The sequence below is a fragment of the Toxorhynchites rutilus genome, chromosome 3 (genome assembly GCF_029784135.1).
Source record: "Toxorhynchites rutilus septentrionalis strain SRP chromosome 3, ASM2978413v1, whole genome shotgun sequence".
Lineage (NCBI taxonomy): Eukaryota > Metazoa > Arthropoda > Insecta > Diptera > Culicidae > Toxorhynchites > Toxorhynchites rutilus.
In genome coordinates, this window is record NC_073746.1 from 188,767,677 (window position 1) to 188,791,447 (window position 23,771).

Below are 23,771 nucleotides of genomic sequence, written 5' to 3' on the forward strand. Positions count from 1 at the left end.
ATGAATCCTGGCAGCTGATCGGAAGCAAAAACTGCCATATTCTAACACTGACAATATCGTTGTTTTGTACAACTGAATGAGGTCTCCTGGATGGGCACCCCCCCATGTTCCGGTTATTGTTTGGAGAAAATTGATTCTTTGCTGGCATTTCTGTTTCAAATACGCAATGTGTCTCCCCCAGGTACATTTAGAATCAAAATATACACCCAGGTATTAGAAAAACATAGAGTGTTGGATCGTTTTGCCGGATAGGTAAAGCTGGAATTGGGCGGGTTCGTGCTTCCTAGAAAAAACGATCATTTCAGTCTTCTCCGTAGAGAATTCGATACCCAGCTTGAGGGCCCACGGTCATCCTTGTTGAAAGCAATTTTGCGACTGGCACGCGAACCCAAATAACTCATAGCATTCCAGCACGGCATTCACTATGGTTTAGCTTGATATTTCCCAAATAATTATGTTCGATGCACTGATGTAACGGCAATGGCACCAACGAAAAACAAGCGATGTCACTGTTTCGAATATAGAAAAAGACTTAATATTTGCCTAAGTAGATCAGAGCCGTTCTTCTTGATGGAAAGACTGATATGCAAAACCAAATTACACACAAAATTCCAGAACAAATATTTTCGTGATGAACCAACGCTAGCCTAGCTTGATGATTCCCCACACAATTGTGCAGCTCAGAACCTGAATGCAATGTCATCAGTTTGATGCAATGATTGCAATGTCAGAAACACATCAGCGAGTGAGTAATTTGATCGCGTCATGTGAAACATGTGATGACGCAAAACAAGGAAGAACAAGCGATGTTTATCGCATCAGGTATAGAACAAGACTGAAAGATTACCTTCTATTTATTCTTCTTCTTGAAGGCCCTTGTGAAGAAGACTCTACTTTAAAATCCTCCTCGACCTTCCTTGAAAAAGACACTTCATTGTCGTCGACGCTCGTCAGCAAATTGAGTCCGCTTTCTACAACATCAAACGACGTTCTTGAAGTTTATCTCAGCTGAGCTATACGTTAGTAAATATATCGCATCGTGGCTCGTCGATCAGTTGCTCGTTATTGACGGCACGGGTAGGTAAGCTCAGAATTTTGCGAGATCTACAATATTCTATCACAAACTCATTCTAACGCCAATCGTAAGCAAACTCGTGGGAAGTATTTGACCATATCTAGCCCGGTTTCTCGACAATTGATAAATTTTTAACCCTGTAGCGTATCCTCCAAAAGTATTCTGAGCGGATTCCAATAAGCAAGTCACGATTTTCAAAAAGTTCAGTCAGTTAATTTGCTTCGCAGGAGACATGAATCACATGCGCAAGATCACATGCAGTTAGTAAACGACGTGTAACTACCCTCGACAAAGCGTACAATCGGTACATTATTTATCTGCAGGCAGAAAGTAGATCCTATTCGTGGCCCTTAGCTTCTTGTCCAGTAACTCCTATCATTACCTATCAGAAGTATCCCAGCAGTACCATTCATCTGTACAGGAAGGCTTGAAAATCTTTTTCATCTGTACGTAAATCTGTACCGAAAATCTGTAACACTAAAATATGTGATGCATAGAAAAATCTGTTTTATTAACATAAAAAATATTACTCAAGCCTCAAATTACTCATTTGTTTGACGATACTTACACATACTTTTGCTAAACTTAGTCGAACACTATCAGTTGTTAAAAGTTTCGAGCTGCCCCATCTCAAGATTGCTTTAGATCTCAAAATTTTATTTATCGTAACGTTCCTGAGCCGATTTATGAATTAACCTCCTTGTTGTTATAATCAGTGAGAAATAGTAAGGATATTAAAAACGAGGCTCCGAAGCCGAAAATACGAGTTGATCGTATTTTTTTTTTTCAGACATTTTTTATCCACAAGTATGTTCTCTGTAACAGTGATTTCATTAAAGAGCAATTTCATTTATATTTTCTTTACATTTTTTATTCGTTTTCCAGCTCTTGCGAATCCCAATCGTAAAAACCTAGAAATGCCTCCAATACTATATTGATGCTTGTTAGATTGGAAAATTTCCTAAGACATAACATTGAAACAGCCTTGAGGTATTAAAATCGATTTTTTCTCATCTGCTTGATCAACCCACTTGTTATAAATTTAGCACACATTTAGCCCCATGCCTTCTGTACTTTAGGACAAAAATCTATAATCAGTATCGGAAAAATCGCAAAAAACTTTACTTTTTCAGATGAATCTGTACTTGTAGCAACACTGCCTCCCAGCGGTACGAGGAACCTTGGTGAAGATCGGATAACCAACACCGGTGGGATTCTGGTCGTATGCTGAAAGAGAAGGGGCCTGTTCACCGTTGAGGTGCGGCAGGGTCTGTTCCCCATTATAGAATCAGTATCATCAACGCCACATCCACTGGGAACGTTAGTGTCATCCAAGAAGAAGAAGAACCTCCACAGCCCTCATCTAGGTAGCACCGATGACGATAAAGGTGAATTCTAAGCGTAGCTATAGCGTGAATACGATCGCTGCCCAAAACACAAAATCAAAATCGTTATCGGTGATTTGAATGCTCAGGTCGGTCAAGAGGATGAGTTCAGACCGGTAATTGGTAGGTTCAGCGCCCATTCGCACCAGTGCCCACTAATGAAAATGATCTAAAACTTATCGACTTCACTGTCTCCAAGGACATAGTCATGCGTCGATTGTTCATCAGATCGAGATCAATGCTTTTGAACTGAACATGTCCACCAAATGCTTGCACATGCAAATGATGTGCTTCGACCTTAGCGGATGCCACAAATGCTCTTCATTTGGAACGAAACTCGACATTTTGATACGCCAAACAACCGAGTTACTTTGGTTGGTTTTTTGCAAAATGACAAATATTTTCGAAGGTTAATGTCAAATGAATAAAATTACATATATGTCAAATCGAAGGAATTTATACAACCCTGCTAGCAACATCTAACACATAAACCATAGAATTCCAACCTATACTTCTGGACAGACTAGAATGGCTGATAACCAACGTTCCATGTTTAATCGCCATCCAAAAATAGTCCTCATCTATCTTCGAATCAAAATCCATTGGATTATTCCATTTGGTGTTCCTTGTAGATTTCTAGAGACCAGCCAGAGTGTCGACACTATAAACTAACATATAGGGTTGGGGAAAAAGAAATGTCGTATTTCTGATCGAAATTTGACGCTTTATTTAACATACCTAAAATTATCCAATTTAAGTGTTCGCAAACTTGTTGCCAGTTAGAAGGCAACTTAATTCCCACCCTCTCCCCCTTATAAACCCCCTTCTCTTTATTTGCAAAAAAACTCAGACAGCCAGTTTTCGCAAGCCTCTTTTGAGGCCAACTTAGTATCACCAAGAGCGTTTTGCATGGACCGGAAGAGATGATAATCACTTGGAGCCAGGTAAAGACTATACGATGGGTGCAATAGGACATCCCATCCGAGCTCCCGTAGAAGGTCATCAAAGATGCGTGAGGCCGAGCGTTGTCCTGGTGGAAAACAACACCATTCCTATTGATCATTTCTGGCCGCTTCTGGTCAATCGCCTGCTTCAAACGGTCAAGCTGCTCACAGTAGAGAACCGAGTTGAGGGTCTGGCCATAGTTGAGCAGCTCATAGTGGATGATTCCCTTCCAATCCCACCAAACACACAGCAAAACCTTCCTGGCCGTCAATCCGGGCTCCACTCCAATCCACTTTTCATCACCAGTCACCATCTTCTACAAAAATGGGTCGAGTTCGTTCCGTTTCAGCAGTGCATCGCAGGCGTTGATTCGGTCTAAAAGATTTTGTTGCGTCAACTCGTGTGGCACCCATACATCCAGCTTTTTTTTGGAATCCAATCTTCTGCAAATGGTTCCAAACGGGTTTAAGGTCTATACCCAGTTCCTGGCCAATCGAGCGAGTGCTCACATGCCGATCTACTTGGATGATTTCAATGATTTTATCGGTTTCCACGACGTTTTACGAACCAGTACGGGGTGTATCTTCGACATCCACTACACCAAAATGAAATCGATCAAACCAACGCTGTGCTGTGCGAATCGTTACAGTATCGGGTCCATAAACTACACAATTTTTTTTGGCCGCCTTCGTTGCAGTTTTATCTTGCAGGTAGTAAAAACGTGAAATATGCCGAATTTCTTGCTTGGTGGACTCCATCTTTGACGCGCTATAACTTGAGACTGAAAAGAACAATCACAACACTGCCAAAACGACAGCATGTAGCACAGATTGTCGTCTTTAAATAGCCGTATAGTATGACCCGATGCGATAAGTACAACACAAGATATGTTTAAGTGTTGCCATATATTGACAATATACGACATTTATTCTTCCCCAACCCAATATATTAGCTTTATAGTATAAAGCCAGAAATTTGGTCGGGAAGTTTCCGGGGACGCTCATTTGTTATTTCTTCATCATCGGTGTCTGCACCATTTTTTCGCTATATCATCCGTCGAAAACTCTTGGTGTTCCCGTGGGGTCACGCATATTTCAGATTTTGCCACTCAGAGTTCATTCAAAAAAATATAGAAATTTCAGCTAAATACTAATGAAAATAACGTAAATAATAATCTACTTTTGGACGGCAAAATTCCTCAGGAATGTTAGTGCTATTGAAGGAGATGAGGAAGATACATCGTGAAGCAGCGATTCGAAATCCCAATAGTATTCACTTAACTTAAAATTCCAGCAACGAATGATACAAGTTAGGTTTTTTTCAATTGATCATTAATTTATTTTTTCAATAGCAGCTTTTCTTAGTTACACATGAAATATTGTTGTACTGTTGTTCATTTACACTTGCTTAATAATTTGTATACCGTTACTCATCGAGATAAACCAATCAAATATCAGTTCGTTGTAAGGTTAACATTTGTCTGATCAGTTTTCCGGAGCCTATCTAACGGTATTGCATTATTATCAGTAAAAGCTGTGTTGATATTGCCTTTGTATAATCCCGAAGAAGCATCTCTCGTCGAGACCATAGTCTTAGATAACCGGTAGCTCAATCCGTCACTAAGCTTAGTTTCTCTTTCCCACAAGGGCTTCAGTTTTTCAAGTGCATTCTGAGTTATTGGAATAGAGTTATGTTAGGGATTTGATATAATATCATTAGTAATGAGGCATACCATTGCATGATCCACATCGTGCTCTGCCAAATCAGCACCTAGTAGTTCCTCTTCGGGTGTCAGCCTCACTCTCACGAATTTATTGAGCGACCATAATATTGCCCAAGTTGCACACAGGCCCCATGCAAGCACGGTGAACAGCGCAATAAGCTGACATTTCATAAGACTCATACCTCCGCCCATTAAAAGTCCTGATCTACCACCCGTAGTTGGCTGCCCTGCGGGACTCACGGCAAATAGTCCAATAGCGATAAGACCTGCAACAACAAAATATAATATAATCTTCACTGCTCCACATCCATCGATGTCTCTTCTACCCCATGCTCCTCCAATCCCGTGCACAGTGCAAGCATATAGAGGATCGTCTATTTTTAGTTTATCTAACACCTTCATACTAAGAAGACAAAGAAGTGATCCAATAGCTCCAGTGATTACAGCAGACCATGAATCAAATAGGTAACAGCCGCCAGTTACGGATACTAAGGACGCTAAAATTCCATTCATAATTTGAAAAGGTTGAGCTTGGCCATTATGCTCAATCAGTGAGTAGCTAATATAGGAACATAAATTATTCCACGAAAGTGTCCAATATTGTCAAAAATACTTACGAACAAGCAACAACTCCACCGCCCATTGAGCCTAACATAGTCATAACCGCCGATTTGATTGTATAACCCCAACGTCCTCGACTTAAACCGAAAGCACTAGCTGTGTTGAAGGCAAGCCATGCCCACCACAAAATGAAGAGCCCCAAGAACGCGATAACAGCGTCACCCATTGGAGGGTGTTTACTATTGCGGTCGTATCTTCCTATGCGTGGTCCAAGATAAAAAGCGGCGGCAAATGAGCAGACGCCCCCCAACATATGAACCGGACCTGCGCCAGCGATATCCACAACACCAAGTGCTCCAAGAAATCCGTTCTCTCGCCATACCCAACCAGCTGTCAGTGCATATACAATTGTATTCAGAAACGCGTAGAAACAATAGGCTCTGAAGTTGAATCTGAAATTAAATTAACAATAATCGGTTAAAAGCTATGCAATATTTAATCAACGATCTGATCCTCAAAAGGACCAATGATGACAACACTTGTATATAGCGCATTACCAATCCACAATGAGATTACAATGATTATATCAATACAATGGACATTTCAAACTATTATGGAGCAATTTTGAGCGGTTTCTTATTTTTCGTTTTGTTACAATTGTTACAATTACAATTTTAAATTATAAAAAAAACTACGTTTGTGAAAATGATGATTGGAGAATGTACTGATTTAGTGATTTACCGCTCAGCCATTCCACCGCTGGCTATCGTACTTGAGGATGAAGAAAATGAGATTTCGTACATAAAGGCCGTCATTACACCACCGAGAAGTGGGTCATTTCTAGAGACATCTACGAAAAAATCTCCCCATCCCACGAACCAGTTGGTGTATTTGCTCCTTCCATAAGCCAATCCGAATCCTACCAGCCAGAAAGCGAATCCACCAATGGCTGTATCCACCGTATTTTTCATCATCATGTTCACGCTATTTCTAGCACTCACAGTTCCCGAATTGACCAACGCAAATCCTGTTTGCATTGTTATAAGGATCAGGGAGTTCGTTACAATATAACCAGCATCTGCAATTGTGACATCGAATTGTGCTGGGATATGGACTGTGGAATTTACAGACATGTAGTCGACCAAGATCACCGGTAGGTCAGTGTCGTTCGCCATCTTGGCTTATTTCTACACACTCAATCACTGAACGAACTACACCATTTGCCACTGGAAACCGAATATCTTCTGACTAACGTTCCCATTTCCAGTCAACTTTAAATACATTCAGATTAGGTATCGGAACACATGATTGTTTCATTTTATAACACGTGCTAATTATACTCAACCAAAAGGAAAGGAAGCAGCTCAAACATTTGATGAAAATGTGTTGCGAATTTGAACGATGTCAATTAGTGAACGAATCACTGTGAATTGGATAAACTGCGACAACCGTCCAAAAGACACCACTTCACCCAGGTTCGCTAACTTAATTTGATTGAAAGCTGATATGTCAAATGATGCTAATCATTATATTAGCATCCTGAGTCAGTCACACTTCCAAAAAATAGAAGCAATGAAGGAGGTGTGAGTGACACCACCGTACGGAAGACAAATGTTTTGTGATACTCAATCACTGAATTTTAATCGTTTTACAATGGTAAGTAAAACTGCCACAAAATTCACATACTTCTTCACTTCTTCATAAAAATCTGAACCTTTCTAATAGAAAACATTTCAATCAATTTATCGCGGGTAGCTAGCGACACCAGTACTAGTCATACTTATCAAGGTAGTTCAGTCTAGATCGGAAGTTTTGCCGATATACAAGTTCATTATTCAATTCGCCGCTCAAAAATACGATCAATGAATTGGAATCTCAGCTAGGTACTTTTATGAATGCTCAAAGTAATATCATTAATTGTCAATTGAAATATTGATTTATCGTACCAGGATAGGTTCCTGTTGCGGCGTGTCTCCAGTGAGACTTCCAGGTATCGAAGTCAAAATAAAATTCCTCCAAAGACCTTGGCCTTAGTATGTACGATAGTACTCTAATTCATCTAGTGTAACAGCTTCTACGAGTCCTAGTCGTTTCGCATAAAATCATGTAAGAGTAATGAATGTTTAATCCATGTGCATTTCATAAATGAGGATTTCGGAAAACAAATGGCGTAATAATGTGTTTCGTGGTATCAATATTCGACATTTCTGCCAATTTGCTATGAACCTGTTGTAATCAACAAGTTCATATCCTGTTTGCATTATTATGAGGATCAGAGAGTTCGTTACAATATAACCAGCATCTGATACTGTGACATCGAATTGTGCTGGGATATGTACTGTAGAATTTACAGACATGTAATCGACCATTATCACAGCATGAGAGATAGACCAAAAGTGTATTGTTCTTTATTTGAAAAACAAACTACTGTTGAATCATAGAGATCACTTCGAGAAGCTTAACGTGAACATGCTCCATCGTAAGATTCGTGTGAATAATGGTTCCGGTGTTCCGAAAGTTTTTATCTCTATGAATACGAAGTTGAGGAATTTCAAGTTGTGCACCATTGGCGGTACCATACCATGGGTATATGTTGAACGAGAAACTAGTGCAGAAGTGATTAAAACACATGCAATATTTTGCTCAAACGATACAAATCTTGTCGTCAATTTGTTTTGAGAAAAAAAAACATAGGTCCACAGGCACACCATCCGCATTGACTCAAGACCAAATCGCGTTAACAGAAAGACGGTGCTCTGTATTTGGTGCAGCCTGAATGGTGTGTTATATGATGAGCTGCTGAAGTCAGGAAATAGTGTATATATATCGCTGCCCATCGAGTACCAAATACAAAAAACGACACAAATTAATTTCATTCAAAAAAACAAACCATTGTACGACAAACCCAGTTTACGTCACGTTGAAAGCATCAGACTGGGAAATCCGAGACCATGTGACCAACTCGCCAAACAAGACTTCTTCTGATTATCACTATTTTAAACCAACAGGTCACGCACTCACTGAGAAGCGTTTCGATTCATACGGAGATGTGAAACGATGACTCGAAACTGAAAATCCCGCCTTGCTTTTATATTGAACATACGATTATCCTCATACAATCAGTATAACGTCCCATCTTTTTTCCAAAGTATTCTCCATTGAGTACATGAGTACCCATAGTGCTAAAGATCAAAAAGATCCACAGAGCGATTGATATTCATATGTATCCAGTCTTCGACAAAAAGTATCGTCCAGATTAAGATTCGGTATCTAATCCTTACGATAAACAATTTTGGCAAAGCTGTATTTATTCCTCAACATAATTTCCTTCGAGGGCAATTCACTTGGAATAGCGAGTTTCCAACATTTCGATTCCCTTTCTGTAGTACGAAACGTCTAAGTCTTCGAAATATGCCTCAGTGCCACTCTGCAGGCTGCCCATTGGGTTCAGGAGTTTGGTAATGGATCCACGTTTCATCCATTCTCACAAAACGTCGAAAGAAATCAACTCGATTACGCTTCAGCAACGCCAAACCGGCTGTTGGATCATCAACGCCCCGCAGTTTTTGGTCGACGGTCAGCAAACACGGCACCCATCGTGCGGATAGCTTTTTCATGTCCAAAATGTCATGCACCCGTATCCCTTCCATTTTTCCAAGGCAACGGTATGGGGAACGCAGTCGAAAGCTTTCGAAAAGCTATCGTAATTGGCGTTGGCCTGTTTCGTTTCATAATCTTGTCAATCAACAGGGGCACGTAGTTCAAATCGCCCTGACCATAGGTAGTTTTTTTGATAAATCCATGTTGTTGTTTGCGATAATGCGGCGTACAGATGGGTATATGAGGTCCAACAGCATACTTTTTAAAACATTCGATATGCAGCTTAGAACAGATATCCCTTTGTAATTTTGCACATCGTAGACGTCATCTGCTTAATGAATTGGGGTTAAGGACGTGTCGATAATTATTGCACTTTGAAATAAAGAATGAAATAAAATCAGAAACCGGTTAGCGAAATGATTTTGTTTACCCACATGCCAATTCCTGGGTTGTCGCATCGCGTATAAGGAAAACTAATAAGAATCCATCATTCGATTGTCATAATGGTTATCCAGGCTCCAGGATCGGATGACAGTGGACCACAAACCAGGAGTTGAACATAAACCAGGAATAAAGGGAATTACCAAATGACAAAAAAAGTGTTGCCAAAACACGAAGCCGCTAACGAAATACCCGTGCAGCGTCATTGATGAGACCTACATCAAAACGGATTTTAAGCAGGTCAGGAATATTCCACGAATAAGCTCAAGTTTGCTGTGAAATGCGGTTTTAAACGAAAGAAACTGTCAACACTCACTTCGAAGTGGCAAATTTCAACAACCTATCCGATTTTGTTTGTTTTTGAAAGTTTATGTCTACTTTTCGATATACTCATGTAGACTTGTAGACTTTCTTTATCAAAACAAACGAAAATTACAAACGTAACATACATAATGGGATGATAGAGCAACATTTATGGCTTCAAGGAATTTACAAGCAAAACATTCAAAACACGACTGTTGTCCATATAAAAGGGGCAATAGCCGAAATATTTCATCTTTTCATCATCTAATCATTTCAAAAACCTTCCGGATATTCCGGTCATTGGAATTGGCAGATATTTTCTAAAATTCATTTCTTTATATTATTTAATATACTCAGAACGTAGAAATGAACTAAGCTTTGTACCTACCTCAGAGATTCGGTTTACAACAAAACAATGTAAATAACAATTCATTGCAAAACCCGAAAGCACGTCATCGCACTAATTAATCTAATGGAGATTGATAAAACAAAACAAATTAGTACAATTAGTCTACTCATCACGAGTTTGCTGAGTGATGATTTATAGTAAATCAAAACATGTTAATAGACACGGACACGCGTCAGAAATTCACGTCAAACAGGCCATTTTCAGACTAGTGAGCTGAATTCGTAACGTATTGGCATATTTTGTTTGAATTATAACTAGTTTTCAACAATTATATCAATGGCCTCAACTTTAAGAGCGCTACGTCCAATTTATGGTCGTCATAATCGTCCTGCCAGATAAACAATTGAGCGTTTAGTGAAAAAAAATTGAATCCACAGGCACAGTACAAAATGTTCCCGTGCCAGTGAGACAAAGAAGTGCCCGTAGTGTCGAGAATAATGCTGCCGCTAACGCAACAATTGAGGAAGACCCAAATCAGTCCCTCACATGTCGTTCTCAAGCGTTCTCAGTGACGTCGTTGTGGCGAATTTTGCGAAAAGATCTTATACTACATCCTCACAAGATCAAATTGACGCAAGAACTGAAGCCGCTTGATCACCAGAAGCGTGGTATGTTCGTGAATTGGGCTGAGCAACAATTTGAAAATGATCCGGATTTTCATCGAAAAATCATCTTCTTCGAAAAAAATTGTACAGACTGTTATTAATTTATATTCCTTACCCTATTTTTGAAAACGTCCTTGCTTATGTTATAGTCAAAATAGTCGGAGACATCGTTGAATGCTCGTAAACTCGCACTGAGTAGGTTGTTGTACCCGTAGTTCATCATGTAGAGGGGAATATTGATCGCGTTATGATTGCGAAGCAAACGAGATGGAGCGTTCAACTTAACTTGCTGGAGCAAAGCGGAACAATCAGTTCTGTTTGTAATTTCAATCGTCTAGTTGAAAGGCTTTTCAAGGTCAATCAGCAGACATCGTGATCTGTAGGGAGGTAGGTTAGCTGGGTCCAGCCATGGCAACTGTCGAAGGGCGAGACGAATAAAGTGCTTTTGGATCCGCTCAATTTTGACAATCTGGGCCATGTGATACGGCGCCCAAACGGGAGTTGTATATTCTAAGATGCTGCGGATAAGAGCACAAAAGAATTATTTCAATGCGTAAACGTCGTTGATGAACGATGCGTGTCGACGAATAAATCCTAGGAAAGAACATGCCTCAGAAACTATAGTTGTGACATGTTCGTTGAAACGTAATTCAGAATCGAGGATTACTCCAAGATCGTGGATGGCATTTACACGTTCAAGAGTTATCGTTCCGATCTTATAAGCGTGTCACAGACTAGCGTGACTCCGGGTAAACGAGATCACCTTACATTTGCTGATGTTCAAGTACATTCTATTCTCCTCACACCATTTGAGTAGCTCGTCAATATCATCTTGCATGGCAATATGCGTTATTGATCAGGCAGCAATCCACACGTACTCCATGAGTCACCATTTCATCCTGTAAAATTATGGTTTGGTGTGGTTTACGGTCCGGCGGTGTCATTGGGCCGTACTTCTTCCGTGATGATCAAGACCGGCACGTTACAGTAAATGGGAATCGCTACCGCTCAATGATAACCGAATATTTTGCCCGGATTGGATGATATGGACTTGAACAATATGTGGTAATGGCATCAAATATACTTTCACATGAATAAAGAATTTCATTGATATCCAAACCCGTTTTTGTTTTATTTTTAAAAAAACTTTGTATTGTTATAGAATAACTACGTCCACGCAACAATCATCAGCGATGGAAATCGATCCACGGTGGAACAAAGATCGATTAATCCATACAACTGCTCTGCTCTGCAAGAAACATCGGGCTGCTGTTCTATAAATAACCCAACAATGATCAATATCAACTGTCTCCGCTGTCCGGTCTGCTGAACAATGGAAGAACAGAAAGAATACCCTTACGCCTAAATGGCTACTACTGAGTAATTTACCATAATGTAATGGAACAGAAAACATAACGCCTAAATGGATACTACCAACTACTGTGTAATTTACAATTTATAGAAACATGAACATATGTTCATGTACACGATTTAAACCCGGCTCTGTTACAGCTAAATGAGCCTAAGGTTGGGTTTAGACTAGTGATATATTCATGTGAAGAAATATGATGAGATTTATAGAAATCGCATCAACTGTTTACACTAGCGTGAACTTCTATAATGAATATATTCATATTTTCGGTGAATTTATTCACCTGAAGTAGAACTGCATCCAACTTTAGTGATTTCTCATCAGTGAGAAATTCACAAGCGTTTACATATGCTGAATTTATTCAAGTTATATATACCTCGAATAAGTGTATCATATTTATTCTCACCCGTTTACACCTATATTCACGTGAATAAATCCATCTATAGCTATAGATCTCCCTAATGTAAACCCGCCATAACAAATAAATAAATGGGATAAAAAAAATACAGGCAAGCCTGTTTTTGTACGATTCTTTTTTGAGCATTTCCTCATTTGTGCTACCCTTTCTATGCGTTTTTATCATTGAATTGGAACATGAATCGCATCAACTAATCGCTCAACTAATAAAACCCCGTCAAAAGGATCAAACAAATGAAAAATCTCTCAAATGCGTTTCACACAAAAATAGTTTACCTGTAATGAAAGTGTATTCATGTCTAGAAATTTGGAAAAAATCAAAATTATTTTCTTCATATTCCTGAAGTTTATTCAAATATATGCTTTTGGAAGAACTTTTAGAAATTCCCATTATTTACCTATTTATAGCCATTTTAGTGATGCTATATTTAATCTGGCCTCAACTGGAAGCTTCAAACGCGTTTTTCTCGATACTAAAGTTTTCAAGCACAATATTTCACCTTCTACTGAACCGATTTATTTAGAATTTAACTTGAATAAATCTTTATACAATTCTCTACCGCACGAACCAATATAAAAAAATATTTAAAATTTTAAAATTTTATTATCAGGATCCTAGAGTTTCTGTAAGCGATAATATAGTAGGATTTCTACAAATCATTGCGGTATCTGAATCGAGACTTTATTCGCACTTTCTCCCAACTCATGTCCAATCGATAGACGCGCTGCTCTTCCATATCAACCTTCCCGACACCCATCTATACGTTTGGGGCCAAAATTATCAGGTTATCAAGCGCGTTGCTATCGCCGGATTTAATTTAGTAAAGTTGTTCACGAGACATTCTCTCGGTAGCCATTCAGCCGTAGTTTTGTGCGTTTCGAATTTAAGGAATTTCTAGTGACATTTAGTTCATTTAGCCTGCTAGTTTTGACAAATCAACAGTTTGGACGACTGTTCACATATTGTAGGCGAGATGAACAGATATTTTGTTCAATTTCAGCGATTATTTCGCATATTCCGCATTTCGTTGTTTGGGGGGCAAAGTGGTCAGTGGAGCATTACTACTGACAATGTTCTGTTTTCAAAAGCTGATATACCTTATCACCTTCTGCTCCTAAAAGGGTCCCCTTTGTGGTTTTGACCCAGGAAAAATATGCCACTCCAACCACCTACTATTTCAATAATGATTTAAACAAATTTGGCCAAGAAAACACGCATAAATCTATCTCTTCTAGCGTGATATGTGCGAGTGACCACTTTACCTCTTCACTAAAAAAATGTTCGATCTTTCAACCTTTTTTCTAATAATGAAAAATGTACTATTTTCAATTTTCATAATAAAAACCGCTTACTATCCTGAACTACAATATTCTCCAAAGAACGGGAATTTTAGTGGTATGTGGACACAAGAAATGGACATGTTCCTTAGGGTAACCACATTCCCCCCACTTCCCCTATCGGTTATTCTTTTTCAGTCTATTTTCAGTTGATCACTCCGATGGAAATCTGTGTTCCTTTAACCACACCACGCCAAACACATGGTCACCTCCATCGTCAATATGGTTTAACTGGATCAAGTATTCCTCCCTCACCCCTATGTCACATGAGGTAACGCTGTCCCCCCGTTAATGTATTACGTAATTTAAGCATGACGCCTTATAATAGAGTATATTAAATGAATAATATTGATAACTAATTAGAATTCTTCAAATACTTCAAACATATTAGCCGACACTACAATTTCGTTTTAATTTGGGATAGACAGACACACAAACATGATTGAGCGCATCATTGCACAGCATAATTTTCAGGGATGTAATTCTTATCTTATTAACATGATTGGGAATAAATATTTATGATATATTTGATTCTTAATCTATCCACGCGAAGTTTTGATCGCTCTTCCCTGGTGGAATCACGGTGGAATCGTTAGAAATAGAAAAAAGACCCCCAGCTCCGGAGCCTCCGGCAACGATCTCCTTACTTTTTCCTTCGAATCCAAAATTCACCGCTGAGTAGTTATTAGAAGTTTCAACCGTTTTCTGCTCAACGTTCTTCATTTGAAAGGAATCCTTTTTAGCGTCGATACCTTTGCTGTGCTTTTGCAGGGACATGGTGTCCATAAAATTTCGCCATTCGTACAATTTTTTACCAGCAGCGCGAATTTCGTCAACACACTGATCATGACCAGGATTCCGACCTATAGGATCAGCAGTAATTACATCATCCAAGTCAACCTTTATAGGAGCCAATGCAGATAAAGCCCGCGAAATGCCAATCTGTTGGAAAATTGTATTAATTCAATGTGGAACAAAACATCACCCGTTGACTATTCTGCTTACTTGTGAATGTCTTATCCTGTGTTCCATGAGGTCAGCTCCCAACAACTCCTCATTAGGGTCCATCCTTATTGGCACAATTTTGTTGATTATCCACAGTAATGCGAAAGTGGTACAAATCGACCAACAAGCTAAACATAAAGCAGAGAGAGATTGCACTCCTAGTAGGTACCACCCACCTCCTTTCAAAAGCCCAGATCTTCCACCTGTAGTTTCCAGAGGGATTGGATTATCTGCAAATAATCCGACTGCAAGAACTCCTAAAACATGTATTATTGAATTAAGAGCACTCTAGCATGTATATCAAACCAAACCCCATACTCCGCATACTCCATGAACAGCGCTAGCACCAACGGGATCATCGACACCCATCTTATCGAATAGAGGCATACTTAGACAACAAAGAGCTGATCCAATCGCCCCAATAAGTATGGCTTCCCATGCATGGTAAAGGAAACAACCTGCGGTCACCGAAACTAGAGACCCCAAAATGCCGTTAATGAGATCGACAATATCCAATCGTCCTTCGTTGCGAATCATTGAGTATCTAGAAAATGAAATAAATAAAAATAAATTATTAAAACAATATCCATTATACATTGCGTTTCACAACTATAGAACCACTCATTTTTTCTGAGTTTCCAAAGATAATTAAGAAGTTGGTTGAATTGAAGTATATATTGTAGGATATAACAACTATCTTCATTTAAAAGATAGGCCATTTTAACTTTATTGTTGTGTTCAGGCGTGAGACATTCAAAAAACTGAAATTCCAGTGTTTCATAACTATGGAACCAGATGGAAAAACTATCACTCCTTTATAAAATTAACGTCAATTTCACATGAATTACAATAAGTTTCTAATTCGTAGGTCATCTTTAGCTCCCAATCAGTTCAAATAACCCATTCGGGGTGGTTTTGACCAAGACGCGCCATGTTGTAGTGTGTATCTCGTTCTACGCAGAGGATACTGCTCATTTAAGCTCTTCGAATCACTCATACTGCTTGTAAGCTGCATTTACTATTCGTACGAACACTCCTCATAAGTTCTTGATAGAATTTGTCAGTATACAGTCAGTAGTGCAATGAAGTACTTCAGAATCATTTACTGCTGTTTTTGCATCAAAAACAATTTGATAATTGGGTAATTTGGCATCAATTCATATAATCCGGAAGGTCATGGTATGGTTTAATGAATAGGGGCTTCAGATTCTGGACTGGTCAGCTTGTTTACCAGATCAAAACTCTATCAAGAACTTATGAGGAGTGATCGTACGAATAGTAGATTCAGCTTACAAACAGTATGAGTGATTAGAAGAGCTTAAATGAGCAGTATCCTCTGCGTAGAACGAGATACACATTACAACATGGCGCATTACAACTGATTGAGAATTAAAGATGACCTATGAAATAGAAACATATTGTAATTAATGTGAAATTGACGTTAATTTTGTAAAGGAGTGATAGTTTTTTCATCTGGTTCTATAGTTATGGAACACTGGAATTTTTGTTTTTTGAATGTTTCGCGCCTGAACACAACAATAAAGTTTAAAAGACCACTCTTTTAAATGAAGATATTTGTTATATCCTACACTATATACTTCAATTCAACCGACTTCTTACATATCACTGGAAACTTAGAAAAAATGAGTGGTTCTATAATTGTGAAACGCAGTGACATCCAGAGGACGTTATGATATGATATATAGGGGTATTGGGGGCAAATTGGTCATGGGGGGCAATGTGGTCACCTGCTTGTTTGGTAGTATAACTATTGACTATAGATGCCGTATTGATAGTCACCTTATTTTTGAAGAATTTAATGACTTTTGAGTCACCCTGTATTTCAGTAGAGCTGTCGTAGTTCTGTGCGCATGGTATCTAAGGAATTTCTCGTGAAATTTAGTTTATTCAATCTGATATATTGGACAAATCATTAGCTTGGACAACTGTTCACATATTCGAGAAGAGGTGAACAGATATTTTTTTTTTATCTCAGCGATTAATTAGCATAGCAAATCTTTTGATGTTTGGGGGCAAAGTGGTCATAGGTGAATAACAACTTACAATGTTCTGGTTACTAAAGCTGATATACCTCATCGCATTGCATCGTATGCAAGAGAAAATTTAAATTGAGACTCTAGGTGAACAGACCAGGCTTATTTCATACATGTACCCACTATATAAAATATCATTTGAACAAATTTGGACGAAAAAAACGCATAAATCTATCCCATTTGGCTTGATATATGCTTTGCCCCCCACAGGTGACCACTTTACCACCAAGCAAAAAAAAAGTTCGTTTTTTCACTTTATTTTTCTAATGATGAGAAGTGTACTATTTTGAATTTTTATAGTAAAAGCCGTTTGCTATCTTGAAAAACAATGAGTTGAACTATAATATTCTTCGAGAAACGGGAATTGAATCGGTATGTAGGCGCTAGAAATGGGAATTTTCCATAGGATGACCACTACGCCCCCACTTCCCCTAATCAAACTTCTTCCGTAGGAGCCTTGAACCACTACGACCATTAGTTTGATCTACTGAGTGATAATCAAACTTCATCTACCATTCAAATTATGGGCTGAAAAGTCCCGGGATTTTCCAACAGATGGCGCCACTAAAAATGAACAAGACTCCGAGAGGTACGAGAGGTACATCTGTCACTAGCTTATGTGTGAAGTTTCATGACATTTCGTTCATTCGTTCACAAAATACAGTTGTTTAAGTATCACTACCTGAGCATTCGTATAGAAAATGGAAAAAGAGGAATATCGTATTTTGACCAAACATTGTTTTTTGATGAGAAAACTCCTGAACAATCAATGCAGTGGTTGACGAAATGTTATTCCACTTCTGCTTCTTCGAGAGCAGCAGTTTTTTGGTCGTTTAGTGAATGTAAAATTAGCCGTGCAAGAACCGCAGATGCATCTCGCTCTAGAAGGCCAAAACAGACTACGAATCAAGAAATTTTAAAACAAGAGCATCGACTTGTTTTGAACGATCGTGAAGTGAAGTTACGCGAGTTAACTGAAGCATTTCAAAAGAACGAAAATGTATATTTTGCACGACATTTTGGACATGAAAAAGCTATCCGCGCGATGGGTGCCGCGTTTACTGACCGTCGACCAAAAACTGCGGCGCGTTGAAGATTCAACAGTCAGTTTGGCGTTGTTGAAGCGTAATCGAGTGGACTTCTTTCGACGTTTCGTGAGAATGGCTGAAAAGTGAATCCATTAACACACTCCTGAGTCTAACAGGCAGCCTGCAGAGTGCCACTGAGTCATATATAGAAGACTTAGACGTTTCGTACTACAGAAAGGGAATCAAAATGTTGGAAACACGCTATACCTAGTGAATTGCCCTCGAAGGAAACTACGTTGAGGAATAAATACAGCTTTGCCCAAAAAACGATTGTTATCATAAAAAAATCCCATGTATTACATGTAGCAAATGTTATATGTGCACAGGTGATGTCCCGTTAGTTTAAGCAAAGTTGAATGTACAATAAATGTAAATTATGAAATCCGTAGTCCAACCACAATGTTTATCGTCATTGGTAGATTAGAAGTAAATGTCATGAATATAAATGCAAGCCTGTAATGGTTCATTTTATTTCATTAAGATTTCCCGTTATCGTGTTCCGAGGTAAATGTTCAAAGTTTTCCTAGCTGATCCTTTGTTTCCCAGATGCCCGGGCCAGTCTGGTGTATTGTTTGTCGAGCATTGCCTATGATGAGAAATTCCTATAGTGGTTTTCCGTCGTATTCTGAGTGATTCTTGATTGTCTTGTGATTCTTACGAGTGTCTTCTGTCAGCCTTCGCTGACTTGAATTGATACAGCTCGACCGTTCTCCAATCCTTGCAAAAGTTTACAATTAGGGCCTACGTGTCAGGTCTCTAGCTGGGCAACGAACGCGGCGATTGATCCTCGAAGGAGGTGGCGCTTAAGCCAATCGCTTAAGAGAGGATGGGTGGAAAAGCTAAGCCTTTAGCTTTCTTTGAGATGGCCGTAGGTCTTTGGAGACCCGGTCCGCTACATTTGGCAAAGTCGACGAGTTTGTCTGCAAAGCGTCTATAAAAAAAAACCTATACTTTCTTCTTCTTCGAAGACACATTGTACAAAGATACTGTACAATGAGACAAACAGTAACTCATGAATTCGATAATGATATATCTACCTATTTTTAAAATACTCACATTATACTGAAGGATCCTCCGCCGAACGATCCCATCATAGTCATGACAGCAGCGCGTGCCGCATAAATCCATTTAGCTCCACTCACACCATATGTACTTCCTGAATTGAATGCAAGCCATCCCCACCACAACACGAAGAGACCCATACACGCGTTAACAGGATTTCCCAGTGGCAATGGCTCAATTCCTTTAGCGTAGCGTCCTAGTCGTGGACCAAGCATCATAGCCGATGCGAATGCTGATGATCCCCCGACGAGATGAACTGGACCACTTCCTGCAATGTCGACAACTCCCAGTTTATTGAGAAATCCATGTTCACCCCACACCCAACCAGCTGGGATGCAGTACACAATTGTGTTTAGAAAAGAGAACAGACAGTACGCTTTGAAATTGCACCTGAAATGATAGTAAACGTAAATATTAATATATTCTATATGGTGGAAACACATTGATTAAACTATTTAATAACTGTACATAATATTTCTCCTATTTTAATAACTGTATGGAAATAATTCCTCCTGTAGTAGCATCTGTACAAGATCTCATATACCATGATCATTGATCATTATAATAGTTTATTTAGTAGATCACGGCACTTCATGTCTTGAGTCGGTATTATATTATCCAACACGGCACGACGCGGGTCCGACGAAATGTTCTCTTCGAGAATTCCGTGATATCTTTGTTCTGATCAGACCCGTTATATATACAACACTTCTCTTGTATTAAACGAAACGCTTCCGCTAAGTGTCGTGTCGGAATTACATCAAATGCTCTAGACCACTATCTAGATCTTGAGTTCCTTCATCATAAAAGTTGAAAAATACTTGAATTGATGGAAGTTTTAAAATTGTGTCCTCAAGTTTTATACAGTACGGATAGAAATATGGCTAACATTTGAACTGCGGGTAATCTTCAGGTGTTTACGCTCATAGTAAGTGAGTGATTCGACACAAGAAACGAACTAATCGTATGAGATCATCAGTCAAGAATGAATGTTACTTGAACAATTTTAGAAGAATTAGTTTTTCAGCCAGGGTCAAGACCTATTACAGAGAAAATACTAACTAAAATACACCCATCAGTAATGATTTGTGAGATAGATAAGAATCGAACGCTGCCTCGATGCTCAAAGTACATAAAACATCTGTATTTGTGGTCAAAGCGCATTTTGATGACTAGGTATTCAAAGCAGTTTGAAGATATAAGATAGCAACGTAATTGATATGTAGAAGGATTTAAAGTTAGTTATTCAATTACTGAATGTCTATCACAATTGGATACTTCCACTCATTAATAACAACATTGTGTTCAATGAGTGCACAAGCGATATATCGAAACGTCAGAATCAGATGTTATTACACGATAGAAATGCTAACGTGTCAAATCAGTTTTGTTAAACATTTCTTTAGCATAAAACAAAAAAAAAAATTAGAATCAAACCTCTGCGATACCGACATGTTAAAAAAAACTCAGTCTCGTATAGAAGAATTTTTATTAGTTTAAATAAAACCATATTCTCGTGCACCCGTGGCCGAGTGGTTAGCGTCTCACATTGTCATGCCGGGTGTTCGGGTTCGATTCCCGTTCTGGCCGGAGGATTTTTCGTCAAAGAAATTTCCTTCGACTTGCACTGTGGTCACGCGTATTCAAGAGCTTGCCCCTCGAAATACATTCAAGGCGTGTTATTTGAAGAAATCTCAACTAAGTATTAATAAATGACGCTAATTAATGCATACGTTGAGACGGCAAAAGTTCCACAGGGAACGTTAACGCCATTCAAAAAAAAAAAACCATATTCTCAATGAACTAAATGCACTTCTGCACAAACATGAGAAAACTCCACGAAGCGAACAGGGTAAATGATCTTGGTTTGTCCGATTTAGGGTGTTTTCACGCAACTAGTAAATGCAAATCGATTTTTCTTCTTGAAAATCACAAGTTTGGGTTTGTTGGAAAGCCCCAAGTCTCTAGTTGCTAATACTACAATAAGATGTTGAAATTATTCAAGTTTTTACTTTTTTAACGATTTCCCTCAAAGAGAAATTATGTTCATGGTTTATTCACCTCTGGTCACGTTTGTTCGAAAAACTAATACAGGGAAACTTCGATATAACGTACCCTCGTTAGAACGTACCCTCGATATAACGTCACTCGATATAACGTACATTTTACCTCGATATAACGTACACATTTCCAAAGTGTAAAGGAAAAAAATTTTCAATATTTTTTTTCTGATAGAACAATAAATTATCTGTATTGTGATGCTAAGACAAGTTTTGTACCTTCAATCAATTCCGAAATACAGCTGGTTTTATGATTCCGGATTCTAAATGAATCAAGCTTTACTCAACAGTACGAAGGGAAACATCATGAGAAAGGCTGGGTTCGTCTTCTGATTGAAGCTATTCATTAACTGTACTAAAACAGCAACACAATAATGTATTATAGACTACGTTTGTGAGTACTTTATTGTACTTCGATATAACGTACAATTCGATACAACGTACAATTTGGAAGTGAAATGTACGTTATATCGAAGTTTACCTGTAGAAGGTGGATTTCATAATCCTTGAAAACATGTGAATCCGTAAAACTATACCATAAAACTGGTGTAAATCATTAAAAAGACCATTTTATTTATATGTTTTGAAATATTCGAATACCTGATTTGACACAGGTGATCATGTTTTCGACTGGGCAAACCAAAATCATTTACCTTACTAAATATTAGGGTCGATCAAGACTGCTGAAAAATAACACATGCTTCTGGAACCACCCCTTCGTGTTAGACTTAGTTAAAAGAGTAGGGGAAGTGGAAGGAAAGTGGTTACCCTAAGGAACATGCCCATTTCTTGTGTCCACATACCACAACAATTTCCATTTTTCGAAGAATATTGTAGCTCAACCTATTGTTGTTCAAGACAGCAAGCGGTTTTCGAACATTTTTTAGTGAGGAGGTAAAGTGGACCTGGGGGTCGCTCACACATGGTCACTCGCACATATCATGCTAGAAGGGATAGTTTTATGCGTGTTTTCTTGTTCAAATTTGTTTAAATCATCATTGAAATAGTAGGTACATGTATGAAATGACCAAGGCCTATTCACCTAGAGTCGAAATTAAAATTTTCTCATATGTACAAAAACGTAGTAGAAAACACATAACGTTTTTCCTAATGAGGCTTAGTTTTGGTTGGAGTGGTATATTTTGCCTGGGTCAGAAGGTGATAATGTGTATACAGAACCTTGTCAGTTGTAATCCTCTACTGACCACTTTGCCCCCAAACAACAAAGTAATTTGTATGCGAATTAACCGCTAAAATTGAACAAAATATCTGTTCACCTCTCCTAGAATATATGAACAGTCGACTAAACTGTTGATTGGTAAAACCAACAGGCCAAATGAACTAAATTTCACTGGAAATTCCTCAAATTAGAAACGCACAAAACTACGACTGAATGGCTGCCGAGAGAGCGATTTTTGTTTTTATTTATATTTTGACATGCGATAGCTCCATGTCCAGGGTGACTTAAAAGTCAAGAAATTCCTCAAACATAAGGTTACTATCAACACGGTATTGAAAGTCAATAGTTATACTACCAAACAAGTAGTTGACCACTTTACCCCACGTGACCAATTTGCCCCCAATACATCTATCACAATTCTGCCGAATTTCCATGAATATCAAACAATTAGAAAACGAGTAGAGAAAAAGCAGGTAAAATGAACACCCTAAGGATTACGACCATTTACTGCGTCTACAGACCCCTACAATCCCCTTTCTTCGAAGAATATTATAGATTAGCTAATTGTTGTTTCTATTATAAAAAATAAAAATAGTAAATTTTTCATTAAAAGAAAAAAAGGTGTGAAATCGAACATTTTTTTTAGTATGCGATTTAAATGATCACCTGGAGTGGTAAAATAAGCACCTGCACTTATCATCCTAAATGGGATAGATTTATACGTTGTTCCAAGTTCAAATTTGTTTAATTTGTTGTTAAGATAGAAGGTATATGTATGAAATAATCTGCCTATTCGCCTAGAGTAGGAATTAGAATACAATAGTACATAAGTACAAAAACGTAGTAAGAAACACATAACGCTTCACGTATTGAGATATGGTTTCGGTTGGGGTGGCACATTTTTCCAAGGTCAAAGTCACAAAAAGAACCGCTTGAAGAGCAACATGCGATTAGGTATATCAGGCTTTAGAAAACATAACATTGTAAGTCGTTCTCCAGTGATGTCTCGTTTTGCTTCAAACAACAGAGAAACGTTCACATTCACATTCACATACATTCGCCGTCGACAAAATAGTTGACGGAGCGGTGACAGGACGTTTTATGTGTAGCGCAAATTATGAAAATTACCGTTGCTGGTGTATGTGACT

General features: G+C 38.5%; 2 protein-coding genes across 3 annotated transcripts in view; both read right to left on the bottom strand.

The window, feature by feature from the left end:
* Positions 1 to 4,742: 4,742 nt before the first annotated feature.
* On the bottom strand, positions 4,743 to 6,922 carry LOC129779659 (putative ammonium transporter 2). The gene is made up of 5 exons (XM_055787250.1): positions 6,431 to 6,922; positions 5,746 to 6,141; positions 5,455 to 5,687; positions 5,138 to 5,394; positions 4,743 to 5,074 (listed from the first exon to the last, which is right to left on the bottom strand). The coding sequence occupies exons 1-5, from the start codon at positions 6,862 to 6,864 to the stop codon at positions 4,859 to 4,861; spliced, it is 1,536 nt and encodes a 511-aa protein (XP_055643225.1). The 5' UTR covers positions 6,865 to 6,922; the 3' UTR covers positions 4,743 to 4,858.
* Positions 6,923 to 14,570: 7,648 nt separating this feature from the next.
* The window catches only part of LOC129777377 (putative ammonium transporter 2), a 40,986-nt gene continuing 31,785 nt past the window's right edge, over positions 14,571 to 23,771 (bottom strand). For both annotated transcript variants that reach the window (XM_055783618.1, XM_055783619.1), the window contains 4 exons: positions 19,378 to 19,773; positions 15,491 to 15,723; positions 15,180 to 15,436; positions 14,571 to 15,116 (listed from right to left, as the gene is read on the bottom strand). In XM_055783618.1, the coding sequence (XP_055639593.1) occupies positions 14,709 to 15,116; positions 15,180 to 15,436; positions 15,491 to 15,723; positions 19,378 to 19,773 (1,294 nt within the window). In that variant the 3' untranslated portion in view covers positions 14,571 to 14,708. The remainder of the gene's footprint in view (positions 15,117 to 15,179; positions 15,437 to 15,490; positions 15,724 to 19,377; positions 19,774 to 23,771) is intronic.

What these genes read in the sequence shown, in the direction of transcription:
- LOC129779659 (XM_055787250.1), bottom strand. Translation starts at nt 6,864, where the DNA reads ATGGCGAACGACACTGACCTACCGGTGATCTTGGTCGACTACATGTCT. An exon ending in AGCGGTGGAATGGCTGAGCG is followed by an intron (nt 6,142 to 6,430) that starts GTAAATCACTAA and finishes ATTTAATTTCAG; the next exon opens with ATTCAACTTCAGAGCCTATT. An exon ending in GGTGGAGTTGTTGCTTGTTC is followed by an intron (nt 5,688 to 5,745) that starts GTAAGTATTTTT and finishes TTCCTATATTAG; the next exon opens with CTACTCACTGATTGAGCATA.